Below are 17,462 nucleotides of genomic sequence, written 5' to 3'. Positions count from 1 at the left end.
ACTAACAACAACAATCTTTTTTGTACCTTCTTGAGTAACAAAGTAAATGTACTTAGTTACTTTCCAACACTGCAGTTCTTGTCGTCTGTCTCCGTCGCCGGCCTGATGTGGGGGTGCAGTTTTGAGGGGGTGCATGCTGCAAGGCGCCAGACTCTGCACACTTATAAATCCAGCTTAATCCCTCCTTTCGCCTCTAAAGAACAAAATCAATAAACTTAAAGAGCAGAGTTTAAACAGCAACGTCCAACAAGGAAGTAATACTTCTCCACAGTGACGACTAGAGTAATAAAAGTGATTTGGGTGTTTGACTTCTTTTAGCATCTGTTCCTGAAATCTAAAACTTTTTATACTTTTTTCTCAGAAAGATTTGAGCAACAAGCCTGTAAACAATCCGTATTCATGTTATATCGTTCTGTGAGGGACGGTGAGAGGAAGATGAGTAAGAGGGATGAAGAGGAGGGAAGAAGGGGGACATGTGGAGGGAGAGAGGAGCAGAGGAGCGAGTGAGGTGTCAGTGGTGCAATGCAGTGCTCACTACCCCACCCCTGACACACACACTCGCTTGTATACTATACGTGTGGGGACATCAACACACTCCCCAAACCAGAAAGTTAAGAGTAACCGTGAGTCCACATTTATTAATACAAGATATTGATAAAATCAGGTATCGATTAGAGAAAGAGTAACATACAAAATCAAACATGTAAGACAGAACAGAAGTATTTTAAGGTGTATTCTTTTAACATGGTGATCGAAGGTCGTCTCCTGTGTATCGACACAAACAGCACGTGTTGGAGGTGTTGCTGGATCTCCAGGCTGACAGGCTGAGGTCTGGTGAACTTTCCCCCAGGAGGGAGTGTTCTGTCCGGGGGAGAGAGATGACGACCATCTGGTCCCTTCGGGTGCCTGTGGAGCTTCTGCTGCACTGACAATTAGCTCTCTAACAGGCTCGTCTGCGCCCTGATGGAGTGTCCTTGAGCAAGGGACACACTCAGAAAATACATATATCAGCTGCTGTTCCGGAGGTGACCTCTGACCTCTGACTTCTTTACTTGAAGAGAAAGTTATCAGACCTCTCTTAGCCGCTCCCTCCGTCCTCTGCCGTCTCAGATAGCGTTGGTCAGGGTTTGACGGACGTTGGGTGGCTGATGCGCCTCACCAGCGTGTCTCCTCGTGGCAGGACAGTTGTCTCTAAAACTATTATGTTTGCGCCATATTTGGCACCTGGTGCATGAAAGGGAGCAGTGACGCTGCAGGAGAACAGCTGTTAGCTGAAATATATTGTTATCAAGTGATAGACTCTGTTCATCTCAGTGGTTTAAATAATGAGCGTGGTAGATGCTCACTCTCACGTCTCACTGGTCTGACCTGCCCGATGCCCAAACATATCTTTATCATTTAATAGAGAAAATATAGAATCCTTTTGTCTATTTTATACGCCCAAGCTTAGGTGAAAGAAAAGCAGTACATTAGGTTGTAACTTTGATGGAAATTCAGCATTCAATAAGGAGACTGGTGGTCTGATGATGACTGTGGTTTGGAGGCTTTCTTCCTCTTGTTTGATGTGATGGAGAAGAAAATCAATCAAAACACATTTCTAATCTAATCTGTCATCAAGAGGATCTCCTCAAAAACTGGAAATTGGCTCATTTACTGTATTCTGTGGTGAGTTCAGCTGATTTGCAGATCATTTAAACTGGTAATTAATTGACTCTTAAGAGGGCACATTTAACCCAGTGCTGCTGCAGCCTTACGTCGTCAGCGTCGTGGCTTTTAGGGAAAAGTGACATTTCTGAAATGTGTTTGTCTTCATACACACTTGTTCTGGTCGGCTGTGTGAGTGAACGTGAACTTGCTTAATGGATTTTAGACCAAAAGAATAAAGAGCTTCCAGTAATCTGCAGCCACAGTTTTGAAATGTGACAGATTGTCGTCTCTGTGTTTGTTTTCAGGAGGGACCAGGGACATCGGTTCAGCCCTCACCAGGATGTGCATGAGGCACCGCAGCATCGAGGCCAAACTCCGCCAGTTCTCCATGTGAGTAGATCTGTGTGTGTGTGTGTGTGTGTGTGTCGAACAGGTGTAGCATCTCCTCCCAGCTCTCCATGGCAACCTGCTCCTCCTCTTCCTCCTGCTTCAGCTCTCCACCCTCCACCTCGCTCCCTCTCCCTGTTCAGTCTTTGATTCTAAACTCGTGATTATGGCGAAGAATAATTATCCCGATCAATTTGTTGCCATTATGGGCCTCGATCCTTTGAATGATAAAATGATTTCACTGCATGTTTTGTGACCCTTCATCCGTCTCTTCGTGCCGCCTTCTTTCCCTCCTCGCCTCGTTTTGCTGCCTCCTGAGGTTCATGCTCTCCATTCACTCGTCTTTAAACTCATCTTCTGAGTCCTTCGCGTCTCCCCCCGCCTCCTCTTTCTTTCTTCTCTTCATCATTCACCTCATCTCCTCCTGACTCAACTCCTTCCTCCTCTGCATGCTTGTCTGAGGTCTGTTTCTGGACTATATCTGTCCCTTTGTCACCTCATGAGGCCCCGACAGAAAGATTATTTTGAGAAGTCATATGGGTCCGAGTCTCCGTCTTACCCTCACCGGTGAACGAGACCCACTTGAAGCAGAAACTCCCTCCAGACTAGATGATCCACAGTTTTCATGCCATGGCATAGACTCATATTAATTCCCTGAAGACTCACTCTAACTTTAACCACGGGCCTAACTGCAACCCCTTCCTGTAACGCTAACCTTAAACCAAGACTAAACCCTAAAATGTATGTCGTGGGGACTTTCTTTCCGCTCCAACAGTGTGTGTTTGTGTGTGTTCGCAGGGTGTTTCTGGACTGTCTGATCAACCCGCTACAGGAGCAGATGGAGGAGTGGAAGAGAGTAGCCAACACTCTGGACAAAGACCACGCCAAAGGTACACAAACGCAGAAACACACACCGAAGCACAGACGCCTGCGCTGCCTCTCAAAGGCAGAGCGCAGCAGAGAGAAACAAGCGTTTGAAGGCTCTTGGCTGAACTGTGTAACATATCAAACCTTCATTTTATGCTTATTGTGTTGATTACTAATCACACAGTCACACACATGAAACAGAAACACTTAGATGGTGCACTTCTTTGTTTGGACAATCTAAAAGGGAACAAAGAGAAAACAGTTTCTTATCAGCTCTCATGTCGATTTGAACTAATGAGAAGGAATTAAATACGTTTAAAAAAGGTAGATTAACTACATGAAATCGTCCACTACAGTCAGAGGCAACATGCTGGGCTAGTTAGCATTTAGCAGGACCCTCTACTCTTCAGTTAATGAGATGTTGGAGCATCAAAATAGATTTTTCAATTCTGGTAACAAGCGTGTGAATTAGCTTTAGCTGATGTCAGCAGTGGTGTTTATTTTTCTTCACACATCATGTCTGTGTTAAGAGTGTTTTGTCTTTGTGGGACAGTGTAGGCATGCGGGTATGTGTGTCATATGTCTGCGTGCAGTGATGGTGTTCATGGAGCTCTCTATTTGCATATGAATGTGTGCATATCTGACGTTTATCATGAATGTAACCTAAACTCTGTCTACAGTATGTGGGTGTGCACTGTGTGTTCATCTATCTGTGTGTGTGTGTTTCTCTACAGAGTACAAGAAGGCCCGTCAGGAGATCAAGAAGAGGTCTTCAGACACTCTGAAGCTGCAGAAGAAAGCAAAGAAAGGTTAGCGCTCTCTGCCCTGTCACTAATGAGAAATGATCATCAAGTGTTTTCATGTGGGCCTGGTTCCATGACGGGATTCAAAATGGCACTGACATTTGTAGTAATACCAAAAGAGTTGAGGTTTGGTTTGAGTCAGTCATAATGAAGTGATGGTGGTTTTCATGGGATAATTGAATCAGTAGTGGTACTTAAGTGATGAAGAGGAGTGTGTGAAGACATGTGAGGGTTTAAAAGTTAATATCATGTTTTTCCTTCTCCAACAATCTGCCTCCATCTCCTCCTGTGGTGTCCCATCATGCTCTGCTCTGTCCAGCTGATGTATTTGGTAAGTTAAGCGCCCCATAAACTAAAACTTTCTACGTCTGCTTTCTATCGTACGTGACTATTCAGAGGTTCTTTATTATCTGTTTACAATGGCGGCCCTAGTTTGGTTGCGGTAACATAAAAGAGAGCGTTCCTAACTCTGACTGGTTGTGACATTAATGTGGCAGGTGGAGGTGAGCAGACAGTACATTTATCAATGTATTTATCAGTCAGTGTGTGTCATCCTGCCACTCTGTGTGAGACAGAAAACCCTCCAACACCTCCGGCGTTCTGTCACACATCTGCTTCTCCAAATCATATCCAGCCCACTCGGTTCGGCTGAAATATGTTCCCACGTCGTTTAGATGTGACTGACACGCTACGCAACAATCTGAATAAATCAGCTGATGCAGCCCGAACAATAAAGCAGCCAGCTGGTGTTATTGTTATCACAAATTTATCAGACTCGTTTATATATATATATAAATATCTGCAGAATTAGCCTCACTTACCTACTTTGCGTTTAGCCCTAAATCACAAATGTTAGCATGCTAACACACTAAACTAACATGTTGATGGTAAACATTACACCTGCTTAGCATCAGCATGTTAGCATTAGCTCAAAGCACAGCTGTCCCGCTAGCATGGCTGTAGACTCTCAGTCTTGTTGCTTAATAAATGACAAACTATTCATATGTAATTTTCTGTCGGCACAGTAACGAACTAAAGAATCGACCCACCGATCCTTTGAACTGTAGTATAGCATGACCTCTCGTAGGTGGGGTCAGTGTTACTGCTGAGCTGCAAAGAACCACAAATAAACACCAAAACAAGTCCTCTGCTTTTAGAACAAGAAGTTCCAGTCTGATTCATCGTACTTATTATGATTGGAAACAAAGGCTTGTTGTTGCTGCCGACAAAGGACTCGATGGCTTCCAGCTTTGAGTTCAGCCTTTAAGACTAAATAAACAGGACCTGGGATTGACCCCGGAGGGACCTCAGATGTGGTGGAGCTGCTTCGGTCCTCGGGCCCTTCCAGCCTGTTATTACTGCACGAGAGGAAACTCCCTCTGCACGAGGGAAGAAGAGAAGGAGGAAAACAGGAGGCAGGACTTGTTGGAATGTGATGAATGTGATGAGAGAGGGAGGAAGGAAGAATGAAGGGAAACCTCTGCTGAGTGATGGAGGGAAGAGTCCCAGACAAGAGTTGCCTTTGCATCACTCTGATTAAAGCAGCACTATTTAGAAAGGCAATCTACTTTTATACACAGGCTTTCTGCAGTAATCTGAGTTCTTAAAAATAATGCTAACAAGAAACTTGTGTCTGTAATTGGAGTCGGGGATTAGAGATAGATACACTTCACGCAGGGAGGGATAGTTGTGTTATAATAATTGACATTTTGCAGTTCGAGCCCTTCTGTGATCTGATTTTCCACATGACGGCTGTAAAATAACACAAACACAGAATATGAGACTGATGTTGCTCGAGTTCTGTGGGAAACCAGGAATGACATTCCCGTCCGTTGAAGGAACCGTGTCTTTCCTCTCTTCATCACTGAAGCCTGGAGGAGTTCAGTGTGAAGTTCACATCTATCAGCCCGACCACAGAACCCGGCCCTGGATCTCACTGGACCGATAAAGAACTGTAATTACATGTTTATGTCCGTCCCGAAGTGCCGACGATGAGATTACCAAATGAAAGTTTACCTCAAAACCCTTCTGAGAAGAATAAAGACAATCAGTAGACACAAATAGAGTCACTTTTCAATAAGGCGACTTACCCCTTAAAGGGTGTGTAGACCCTCAAGCTCCTGAGTCCATGGAGGGCCACCAGAGGACAGGAGATGATTGTGTCAAGTATAAATGCAACTGGAGAAAAGAACATGTGATCAGGGTTAAGAATAGAACAGAATCCTCTTTTCTGTTTCACAAGAGCAGCTATGTGATTTAAACTGAGTATTCTGTAATAAATGTCTTTAGATAATTAATGACAACACTAATAATGTGTTTGTCGGATGCCAGCGGTCGGTTGGGACAGCCTGATGGATCGCCGGCTTCGGAGGGAAAACTCTTTAAATTCTTAAACGTGGGTTAATGGTTTGTGGGAAGCTCTAACTATTGTTTTGAAGCGATCAAGTGTTTGCAGCCTCAGAACAGGCTGTTCTCTCTGAACTACAGTTCTGTGAAGATACGATTTCACAGATGATAATCTGTCTGCGGCTCTCTCTGGTTCTTTCTCACTAACTGGAGTTCTAAAATCTGGATTATTATTATTATTATTAGTATCTCATGCAAAGCTTCTGCGCTCACTTTAAGGTCTTAAAGTCTTTGTCAGTGAAGAAGATATGAAATTTCAGTTTTGTATTTTAAATTAGCACTTTGACAGATTTACTTTTGGGAACTTTTGGCATCTTTTTTTTTATTGTTTATGGTTTGTTCTCTTTTTATGCTTTTTTTCTTCAGCACTTTTTAAAGTATGTTCTCTGACGCACATTGAATAAAACGTATTATTGTAAGTGTATCATTGAAGAGACTTATATACTTACAAACCTTATTTTTGAAACATGAACTTGTCAGTAGAGCTGACATTTAGTCCATTATTATTATTATTATATCGATTAGTTGAAAGCAGAAAACTAATTAGCAACAAGTGTTATAATTGAACAATTGTTTCAGTAACTTTTCAAGCAAAAAAGGCCAAATATTCTCTGGTTTTAGCTTTTTGAATGTGACGATTTGCTTCTTTTCTTTGTCACATGTTGCAGTAAACTGAATATCATTTGGTTTGTTGGTTCTGGGAAATTATGACATTTTTCACTTTTTATTCAGACCAAACGATAATTAATAATAAGTTAATCGATGAAAATAATTGTTACTTCTGAGCTCTTCTTTCACATCTGTGTGAAACTTGCAGTTGCTTTTCATTTATCCAGTAGGGTCAGTACATTTTCTGAGATTGTATGTAATCATAAGTGTGTGTGTGTGTGTGTGTGTGTGTGTGTGTGTGTGTGTGTGTGTGTGTGTGTGTGTGTGTGTGTGTGTGTGTGTGTTCAGGCCGCGGGGACCTCCAGCCTCAGCTGGACAGTGCCATGCAGGACGTCAGTGATAAATACCTGCTGCTGGAGGAGACGGAGAAGCAGGCGGTGAGGAAGGCGCTGGTGGAGGAGAGGAGTCGCTTCTGCTGCTTCGTCTCCATGCTGAAGCCTGTCGTGGTCAGTCACACATCCAGACATCCAAACCACGGTCTAAACAAAGAGAAAATGAGTGGACGGTGGCTGTTAAAAGTAACGCTCCACCAACAATTTATCTTCTAGCTGTGGTCGGGTTGAAAACACGTTCACTCCTGCGTCGTGATCCAGACTCTCTCTGCATACACAGCAGAGGTCCTTTGCTTTAGCTCAGTGAAAGCTGCAGTGAAGTAGCTGCGCAGTTGTTCTGCTGTAGAACCTGTTGTGTTTGTGTGTGTCAGGAGGAGGAGATGTCCATGCTGGGGGAGATCACTCACCTCCAGACTCTGACTGACGACTTGAAGACTCTGACTATGGACCCACACAAGCTGCCGGCCTCCAGCGAGCAGGTGCAACAGTCTGAACTGTCCCCTGAACTGTTGTGTTGCTGTCTGTCCTGTTTTGTCTCTGGTGGTTAAATGAACGTAACTGCTGATTGATTGAGAACATACTTTAGAGCTGCTCAATTGTACCTCAGGTGTTTTATCAGAAGCCTTTTGAGTACTACACACTATACTTCACATATCTTTGCATTGCTGCCAAACTTTATTTAAAACCTCCCACATTTTAAAATATGTACAAAAGTGCTGTATGTACATTATATACAACTTCCACATATCGATCCTAAATCCTGAACTGGATAGGCTCTGGTGAAAAGGTACAACTTACCCCCCCCCCCCTGCTGAGAACAGGCGGGGAAAGACCCTGCCTCTCCTTCCTGAGTTGTCGGAAGATTTACCAGAACCTCTTTGAGGCCAACCGAACTCAGACTGAGGCAGTGCCTGTCTGCGGAAACAGACATTTTGTTATTAGTTATTCTGATATACGCACATTTCCTGAAGACTCCTCTGTCTTTTCTCTCTCCAGGTCATCGTAGACCTAAAGGGCTCCGAGTGCACCTGGTCCTACCAAACCCCACCCTCATCACCGAGCACCACCGTATCCAGGAAGTCGAGCATGTGCAGGTTGGTTACCGTGGCGACAGCAAACTGTCCATCATATCAACAAACCTCCCCAAAAGCTGATAGGTCTAATCTGCCATCCTGCCAGGACTCTACTGCCTCCCTGTGGGCCAGAGGGGGAACTGCAGCTGTTAATGGGACATGGACAAATTAATATTTCTGATCAGTATTAGCTTCTTTAAAGAGGAAGAAGTATTGTTGTAGTTTCAGCGGATACTTTTCCCTTTTCTACTTCATCATCGTTGTGTCCTGATCAGGATTATTCTCAGGTTTTCTTCATTGCAGCAGGGATCATAGAGGGTCAGCGTGCTGGTCTAGTTCCCAAAAGCTAGTCTTGTAAAGCTCACTGTGGTCTGGCAGGACTCAGTAAGCATCTGCTCGAGTTACGAGCTTTCTTCTGATTTTCACACAGGAAAGACATGGTGGCTGCTTTTAAACTTAAATTATCCAAATGAAAATTCATATGAATATGTCGTTTATTTACGTCTGTAAAGTTTGGAGAGGTGTTCTTTTTCAGACTTAAATGTTGTCCTGAGAACTGGGCTCAAGTTTCAGGCTGACAAATGAAAAACAGGAAACCTGGTGGGAGGAACGTAGATGAAGGCTGGGAGGTTTTGGATGTGTCGGGCATCAGAAGCTGTCGAGGTTTGAATGTTTGTAAGAAAACCTCTCTAACTTTAGACGGTCCTTATCAAGGTGAAGTTCTTTATTATGCAAAGATGCATTGTGCTGTTGGACAGAATTTGTCAAATTGAAAAAGGGTTAAAACACGTTTATATTGTCCAACATTTGGTAGTGCTGCTGAAACAGCACTAATATAAGCTTGTTAAACATGCTGGCATCATCTGTTGGGTGTTTTGGTAGATTTAATGTCTGAACCGAACTGTAATTTGCACCTTAGATATGCTGACTGTACAGCTGTGTAGCTTTTGTATTGCATGATGTCAAGTTGCTGTCACGGTTCAGTTCATCCAAATTATCTTAACTGTTGTAGTAGCATCGAGCCATGCAGCCATGTACTTTCTTTATTTGCCCACAATATCGTCCTTAAAACACTAAATAACGACATAATGTAGAAAAGTTCAACAGCGACTTTTGATAAATAACATCTTTCTCTGGATAAAACCCTGTTTCTACTGATGAAACGGTCCAAATGAAAAACTTTGTTTCAGTGCTGTGAGCTCCACAAATGAAATTCCATTCACTTGAATTATCTTACACAAATAAAACATAGTGCTGCAGGTTACAGAGAAAATATAGTTTTCAACCCTGAATTGTGACGTTCTTCTTCCTTTCTGACATGTCCCCCCCCTCCTCTCCGTCCCACAGCAGCCTGAACAGTGTGAACAGCAGCGACTCCCGCTCCAGCGGCTCACACTGCCACTCCCCCACCTCCCATTTCCGTTACCGTGCCTCCTCCTCCTCCTCCTCCTCGGTGCTCCCCCAGCAGACGCCGGCCCGTCTCTCCTCAGTCTCCTCCCACGACTCCGGCTTCATCTCCCAGGATGCCTTCCAGTCCAAATCCCCTTCACCCATGCCCCCGGAAACCTCACAGGTAAGGAACAAAAGAAAAATTAATATGCTGAGTCACCCCGACTACCTCAGGGTCTCATGCAGCCGGGCTGCACCCAACTGTGGGAGGGACACAGGGTCACCCATATTAGGGCTGCAGCTAATAATTATTTTCATTTACCTGGTGAATATTTTTTTGATAAAAAAGAAAAAGAGTCCTTGTTGCATTTGTCTTGTTTTGTCCAAAACCCAAACATGTTCCATGAACAATGATTTAAAAAAGCTGGAGAAGCGTGAACTAGAAGAACGAGAATTAATGAAACGATTAATCAATTATCAAAATAGTTGCTGATTAATTCAATCAGCAGCAATAGTTGCTTCATTAATCAATTGACTAACTGTTGCAGCTTTAACTCACATTTAAAACGTGTAATTTTCAGTTAGGGTTGTTTATGCTAACTATTTCACACATTATGAGAAATTAGCCATACAAAGGTGAGGTGAACATACAGGGGACATTCAAGAGCTCTTGTGCTCTGGGATGTTCTTCTCCCTGAAGCAGAGACGGAGTTTGACGGAGACATTGGACTAAAACTCGTTTTAGGAGCTCGTCAAATCTACAGAACCACCAAAGACAAAAGCTGGATTAAGATGAGAACAGTGAGCTGGATTAAAGAGAGTCAGGACTCAGGACGTGCGAGAATAATAAAGGATCACGTTTCATCATGAAGAGGTTACTTACATGCTTACATCTCATTAACATAACGCATTCCCTAACCCGTAACCCAAACCTAAATCCTTAATCTTAATCCTCAAACAGCCCTTTGAAGAAGGGGGCAACGCCTTACCTTCAGGAGATTTACCATAAAATAAACCATATCCACTCCGATCCGAACACTAAGTTTAACCAAAGTTTTAGTCTAACTCTCACCCTAAAACTTAATCAGCTGTTTGTCCACTGATGGGAGACGAGTCCCCGTAACGTCACTGTGTGGACGATTACAGCATATTACAGCCGGATATTCTGCATGTCGTCTATGACGTGGAGCATTTTGGAAGCAACCTCTTATATTGTGTCCAGTTATCAGCCTTTAGCTTCTCATTTCACCTGCTGAACCTGCTTCTGCTTCAGTCATCACTTCTTCTTCTTCTTCTTCTTCGTGCTGCAGCTGCTGCCTGTTCTGTTTCTGTTCACGCTTACTTGCTAATTCTTCTGCTTGTCCGACATTATGCTGCTCTTACTGACTGTTTTTATGACTAACTTGTGTCACGCTTCTTCTGCTTCTCTTCCATCTGTTTCTTTTCTTGCATCCTGCAAATTGCTTCCTGTGTGTGTGTGTGTGTGTGTGTGTGTGTGTGTGTGTGTGTGTGTGTGTGTGTGTGTGTGCGCTCTGCATGGCTCTGCTGCAGTCGTGTGTCTCTCCTTTACCTTCTCAGTCTGTCAATGAGGAGCCTTCCTCTTCCTCCTCTTCTTCTTCCTCACCCTCACACAGCGAGCCCCACTCAGGGCTACGACAGGTGAACATCTACACGTGATCTCACACACACACACACACACACACACACACACACACACACACACACACACACACACACACACACACACACACTCTGCTGTCGTCATGTTGTGTCTGACGGAGCCACGTGGAGCTTTTAAGCGTCAGTGTTTCGTTGTCAGAAAGATGTTGAAGCACTTCAGTCATTTCCACTTAGTGTAAAACACAAAGACAGGCTATGCGTGGGGTTCGGTGGTATTTTATCAGATCCACTTGTTGAATCTTATCTAATCTAAATGATCAGAGATGCTAAGGATCATTATTGGGGCAGATTGTAATGGACCAGTATCGGTCCGATCCCTCAGCCTGATAGCGCTGCAAAGCTGCTCTTCTTTATCAAGTTCGTAGTTTAGAACCAGGACCTTCAGTATTTAGATCAAGCAGCTTGTGAAAAACTGTCAACAGGTAGATGATAGGTCAATCGAATTATTGGACCCAATATTAAAAGGACATGAAACTTCAATCAGGACAGTCCTACTAATGAGGTTCAGCTGTCAACATTTGCAAGGAACTAAAAGGTAACATGTTTATTAAATGTGCTGACACTTGGAATAACAGATCCATAACTTGCTCCAAATACTGGAGGTCTCAATGCAGAGCTATTACTTTGATGAGCTTAAAATATTGATTCATTAAACAAGGCAAACGTTTCGTGATGCCGTTGCAGAGTTAATAATCTAATAATCTGCCGACAATGTTGGAATGAAAACTTTTAGGTAGTAGATTCTTGTTTTTAGCTCATGCTAATTTAGAGATTTATTTGCATCAAAACAAAAGCAAATCTGGGTATTTTGTCGACCTGGACCTGGTCTTGTGTTGGTGTCTCCTTCTCCTTCAGTGTTAGTGCTTAGGTTATCACATAGATAACTGGTCGTGGAACTGGCTGGTCGAACCCAGCAGACTCAAGACACATTTCTATGTAAAAGACCACTGAGCTCCTCCTGCTACATGTAGCGCCTCCACCTCCACATTATGTTTTCACATCTTAACTGCCATCTTTAATTTTTGAATTGTTTTTCTGCCTCTCCCTCATCCACTCACCTTCAGTTGTCAAATGGTTTTGACCATCACGCTGCCCTCTGTCTGCACGGAGTGGTACTGCAGGCCCAGGACACCCACCTCCACCCTCCATACTTCACCTACTCCTCCTCCACCACCACCTCTCCCATCTCCTCGCCCTCCTATTCGTCCGTTTCTCCCATGTGGCCGCGGTCTCGTTCAGGCTCCGGCCAATCAGGAGAGTTCCTGCCTCTCAGCCCCCCAGGGCTCGGAATGATCCCCTCATCCAGAGTCCCGTCCTGGAAGGTTTGATCCTCGTTCTCCCCGATGTCCTCCTCCTTCACTTCTTCTGATCCTTCTTTCATCTTGCACTCCACTGCCACTTTATGTCCTTTCATCTCAGGCTCGCAGAGTCTTTCTGTCCTTTCAGTTGGATTTTCTTTCTTTGCACACTTTGAAAACACTCAGATGATAAATTTCATCAGTCTGCTGTTTTGTTTCATCAGCCTGTCAAGCAGACTTCAAAACAACACCAACACTGCCGACAGTTCACCCTCAACCAGCTCTCTATAATAACACTGGATTTCATTTTTGTCTTAATTGTTGGCTGCAGTTCAGATTCAAGCTGCTGCTTTTTGAAACCAGGTTTTGACTAACATGTTACAGTAAATCCCAAATATTTGCCGACTGCAGTTTCAAAATGCAAACGTCAGTTTACCTTTGTTGTTCATGATGTTATAAAATAAATACAAATACTGGTAGTTATACAGTATGAATTACTAAAATCAGAACTGGGCATTTGTCCTTATTTTCTACATTTTATGAAATAAATAATAAATCCAATCAGTCAAAAACAATTATTGATCAGTGGCAACAACAACAACAACCTTAATTTTACTGTGTTTTATTTCTGGATTAACAGACCTGTTTTTTCTTCTAATCCATTGATTAGTGTTTTATCATTTAGTCAATAAAATTAATGACAAATTCCAATCAAAATTTAAAAAACCCAAACATAACCATCAGTCAGAAGACCCCAAAGTGATTAAACTTCAAGTGAAATGTAACAGCAGAGTGTGATGCTGGACCCTGTCTGTCTGTGTAGGACTGGGCCAAACCGGGCCCATATGAGCAGTCAATGGTCAACACCCTGAAGAGGAGCAAGGACAGGAGAGAGACTACAGATCCCAGCAGCCACCAGGGCGCTGACATCACCGCCCCAGGGGAGGAACCACAAGGGGTTAAAGGAAGCCACTCTGTGACATCACCCAAGGTCAGATGGTGCTCATTTCAGTGCACAAGTCTTGTAAATACAGGTCATGTGACTTACTGGCAGCTTTTTGATTGGACAGAGCTTTGAGTCATTCAAAACAAATCCAAACGAATAGTGCAGAACAAACTAATATTGTCAGTACACGTATGTGTGCTTGTTGACCCCGCAGGAGGACAGGGAGGCCCACGAGGAGTTGGCCAGGGCTCTGGCCCGAGGCCTCCAGCTGGACATCCACGGCTCCAGCAGAGACTCGCTGCAGGGCTCCAGCGGCTACAGCAGCCAGACCAACACACCCTGCTGCTCAGAGGACACCATCCACTCACAAGGTGCACACACACAAATCATGCTCCCGTCAAATTCTTTATTTCAGTATCACAAAATGGTTTTTATACTGTACGTTTTGCTTTTGTAACGTTAGTATCAGACTGTGACTACTACTCTGTGGGAGCGGATCAGGAAGGCGAGCAGCAGCAGTCATCAGACTTTGATAAATCCTCCACCATCCCCCGAAACAGCGACATCAGTCAGTCCTACCGCCGCATGTTCCAGTCCAAACGCCCGGCCTCCACCGCCGGGCTGCCCTCCAACCCCTCTGCCATAATCACCCCGGGAGTCGCCACCATCCGACGGACACCATCCTCCAAACCCAACCTGCGACGGCCCTCTGGAGGCCTTAGCTTGGGCCCCATCCCCATCAAGCCCCCCATGATCCCAGTAAAGACCCCCACTGTGCCTGAACATCCCGGTTTCCCCAGCAGGGCAGCTTCAGAGGATGGCAACACACCACGAACCCCGCTCAGCCCCCCGACCACCCCTGTGTCACCAGGCAGCAGTGGGCCATTGTCACCGAGGTCTGGCTCCTGGGAGACCCAACACGTGGGCGAGGGGTCAGACCCTCCCACCCCACCACCGCAGCCCAGTGGTCGGGTGTCAGAGTGGGAGCGCCGGCCTCTCCCAGAGCTCCTGGAGGAGACGGAGTACAGCGAGGTGGAGGACTTTCTGGTGGCTATCCGACGAGGCGTCAGGCTCAAGAGGACGGCGACCAATGATCGATCAGCACCAAGTATTTACTGAGACCAGAAGGGTTTGACTTGAGCTATTTTGCGTCCCTGGCTGAATTTCAGCAAATATGCTATGGGACACAAAATGGTTATTTGGAAGTAAACACAAATGGGAGCTATGACATCAAATGGACGCCAAGGATAGGAGGAAGTTGCCCGGAGACTCTGATCAAGGATCAGTTTTGTATTTTTACTTAACAAAACTTTGAAGGGATATTTGATCATGGTGCAGTGAGTTTGCTTTAAAAAAGGTAAAAAAAACTTCACCATCACCTTTTGGCCAAAGAGAAATTGTTTAAATGAGGGATGACGACGCCTCCATTTGTGGACTTTGTGAATTATCAAAGACTAACAAAGCTACATAGTTTGAAAATCTCTCTTCTAAACTGATGTAAACTAAAGGGAGTCTATCAAACTAATGTGGGTAAAAGGGAGACGTTTCTTGTTTGAAAAGTGCTGAAGGACATTTCAAATCTTGCCAGGTTCGGTTTTGCCAGTTGACACATGTTGTTGTAAAACTGCTGGAAAGTGACAAATCTGAACCAAAATGAAATATCTCCATTTAGATTTAAAATCTATCCAACAAGAATGTATACCTTTTGTAAAGTATCAACAGGAAAGTGGACTTGTTGAGGCCAAACATTTCCCCACAGTGCCACGTCTTCTTGTTAGGGAAACTGACTGAAGCACTTCTCCCTTTAAAAAGAAACTCGCAAGTTGAAAACTGTCAGTATTGCACTTGACTAATTCCAAGTGAAGTTCCCCTCGGAGGTTACTACTGGGAACACTGATGCTGATCCGAGATCATTTCCCCCTGGGCAACTTCAGTTTGTAAGAGAAAAGATGTGAAAGGGCGTCCCTGTCTTGTAGCAGAAACTACTTAAAGTAAATGTTGAAGCGTGTAGTAGTGGGAATAGGAGACGGTAGACGACGTGGGGGAATATTCTGGAAGAGATAACAGTGAGCTGGAAGGAATGATGGAGTATTTTCAAAAGATCAAATATTATTTGTATGTACATATTTATATTTTGATGTGTTTGTATGTTTTGTTTGTCATATGCTCCTTTTACATCCCTTTAGTGTCCCATTTCCACTAAAAAAACAAAAGGTGCCAAAAGCCTGTGTGCTGAATTTAACTTAAATATTCTCTATTTAATTGAAATGATGCTGGATTTTATTCTGTAAAAACACTGATAGGGTGTTCGATAGAGAATAAAGACAGACTCCACGCCAACTGAAAGAGTTTGTATATGTAGGGTAGCATATGGAAGAGTGCCGTTAATAACCATTAATAGCTAAAGACTTTTAGTTGTTAGTTATTAATACCACATACAGTAGATTGACCTGCATGTTCTTGAAAGTTTGCCCCAGTATAAACGATCATTCTGGCTTTTAAATCAGATTAATAATTATTAATAATATCCCAGCAGTGGATGAGGAACTGCGGATGCCTACATCTTGCTAGATTAAGTCTGCCGATAGCTGAACAAAACAATGTCCAGCATCAAAGACACTGTCAGGGACCGTTTGATAGTGGGTAAGTACTTATTTTCTGTAAAGCACTTGGAAAGTTGATGAAAATCAAAACATAATCAATGACAGCGATTATAACTGAAGTAATATAAAGTACTATTGCAGACATGATCTGTCACCAAACCCCTCTGTCCCTGCTCATTGTTCAACTTTTAAACATGTTGCTAATCTACCAACTATAAAGCAACTGCACACCGTGTGTTAGCGTACACTTCCAAGTCCATGTTAGTAATAGAGGTCGTTACTACAGGTTTCCGTGTTACTAACATAGCTGTAGTGATTGGAGTAATGTGGATTACTGTATTGGTCTGTTGCAGTGAAGCCGGTGTGCTGATGGTGAGTTGTATTTAGTTGGCACAGATGTAAACGGTCGAGTCAAAGCGGCAGTGTTGGGACGGTGTGCTGCAGTCACCTGAACGGTGTTATTTTACTGTATTAAACACTCTCTAGTTTCAGCTTCTCATATGTGAGAATTTGCTGCTGTTCTCGGTCATAATAATGGGAATACTTTTTAGTGTCAGCCCCACTAAAATGAAAATCCAGAGACTGTTAGCTCACTGCCCCAATACATAAATGGAAAGTGACCCAGAGGAGTCACTGTAAAGTGTAAATTTGGAAAGAGAACAGATAAACAGTATGAACTGGTCCTAAACGGTCTGTGCTAACTAACAAAGCCAGTGTTTTTCAGGTGGATTAACACACCCTATGGCAGCCATGTTGGAGCTCTCTACTACAATTACAGCTCAAAGAACCTTTCACAGTTTCCACCGTTTGACGTTGTCATGTTTGACAGCTAAACATCAATATAGCTTAAATTCATCATTTGGACAATAGTGCACAGCTCTCCGTACAAGCTAGCATTGTAGCACAAGAGCAAATCAGACATTTCAGTTTGTTACTAAACACTTCACAACAAGATATTACAGCTAGCTTTTGGAAAACTAAATCTCCACTATTCAGACAAAAACACTTTTATTTTTCCAAGTTTGATGTTTTCATGTTTTTGTTAGCTAGCTAATTGTTAGCTAAATATCAGTATTTTGTATAAATTAATCTAATGTGGACGCTAGCTAATGTACAATTCTCAGCAGGAGCTAGCACTGTAGCATAGGAACAAGTCTACTTTGTCAGACATTTGTACAGGCACATCACAACAAGGTGTTTCAGCCAGCAGAGAGCTCCATTATGGGGCCATACGAGGGCGATAGATGTGTGACCCAACTGAAGATCCTCTGTTAGACGGTTACAACAGAACACAAGCATACCCTGCCGTGCACCCATATTGATGTACAACTGCAACAAATATATAAACCCGTAATAGCTTGT

The 17,462-nt window shown here is 43.5% G+C and overlaps 1 protein-coding gene across 2 annotated transcripts in view; it reads left to right on the top strand.

Moving 5' to 3' along the window:
* The window catches only part of LOC139298594 (protein MTSS 1-like), a 42,319-nt gene extending 27,686 nt beyond the window's left edge, over positions 1 to 14,633 (top strand). Inside the window, exons 4-13 of one of the 2 annotated variants that reach the window (XM_070921256.1) lie at positions 1,953 to 2,037; positions 2,833 to 2,924; positions 3,636 to 3,710; positions 7,068 to 7,225; positions 7,483 to 7,590; positions 8,108 to 8,205; positions 9,535 to 9,757; positions 13,375 to 13,509; positions 13,682 to 13,868; positions 13,961 to 14,633. In XM_070921256.1, coding sequence (XP_070777357.1) covers positions 1,953 to 2,037; positions 2,833 to 2,924; positions 3,636 to 3,710; positions 7,068 to 7,225; positions 7,483 to 7,590; positions 8,108 to 8,205; positions 9,535 to 9,757; positions 13,375 to 13,509; positions 13,682 to 13,868; positions 13,961 to 14,616 — 1,817 coding nt within the window. In that variant the 3' untranslated portion in view covers positions 14,617 to 14,633. Of the gene's footprint in view, positions 1 to 1,952; positions 2,038 to 2,832; positions 2,925 to 3,635; positions 3,711 to 7,067; positions 7,226 to 7,482; positions 7,591 to 8,107; positions 8,206 to 9,531; positions 9,758 to 13,374; positions 13,510 to 13,681; positions 13,869 to 13,960 lie in introns of both variants that reach the window. The other variant, XM_070921255.1, reaches the window with a different exon arrangement.
* Positions 14,634 to 17,462: the final 2,829 nt, after the last annotated feature.

The sequence above is a fragment of the Enoplosus armatus genome, chromosome 16 (assembly GCF_043641665.1).
Source record: "Enoplosus armatus isolate fEnoArm2 chromosome 16, fEnoArm2.hap1, whole genome shotgun sequence".
NCBI lineage: Eukaryota > Metazoa > Chordata > Actinopteri > Centrarchiformes > Enoplosidae > Enoplosus > Enoplosus armatus.
This window is presented reverse-complemented; position numbering and strand designations above follow the sequence as displayed.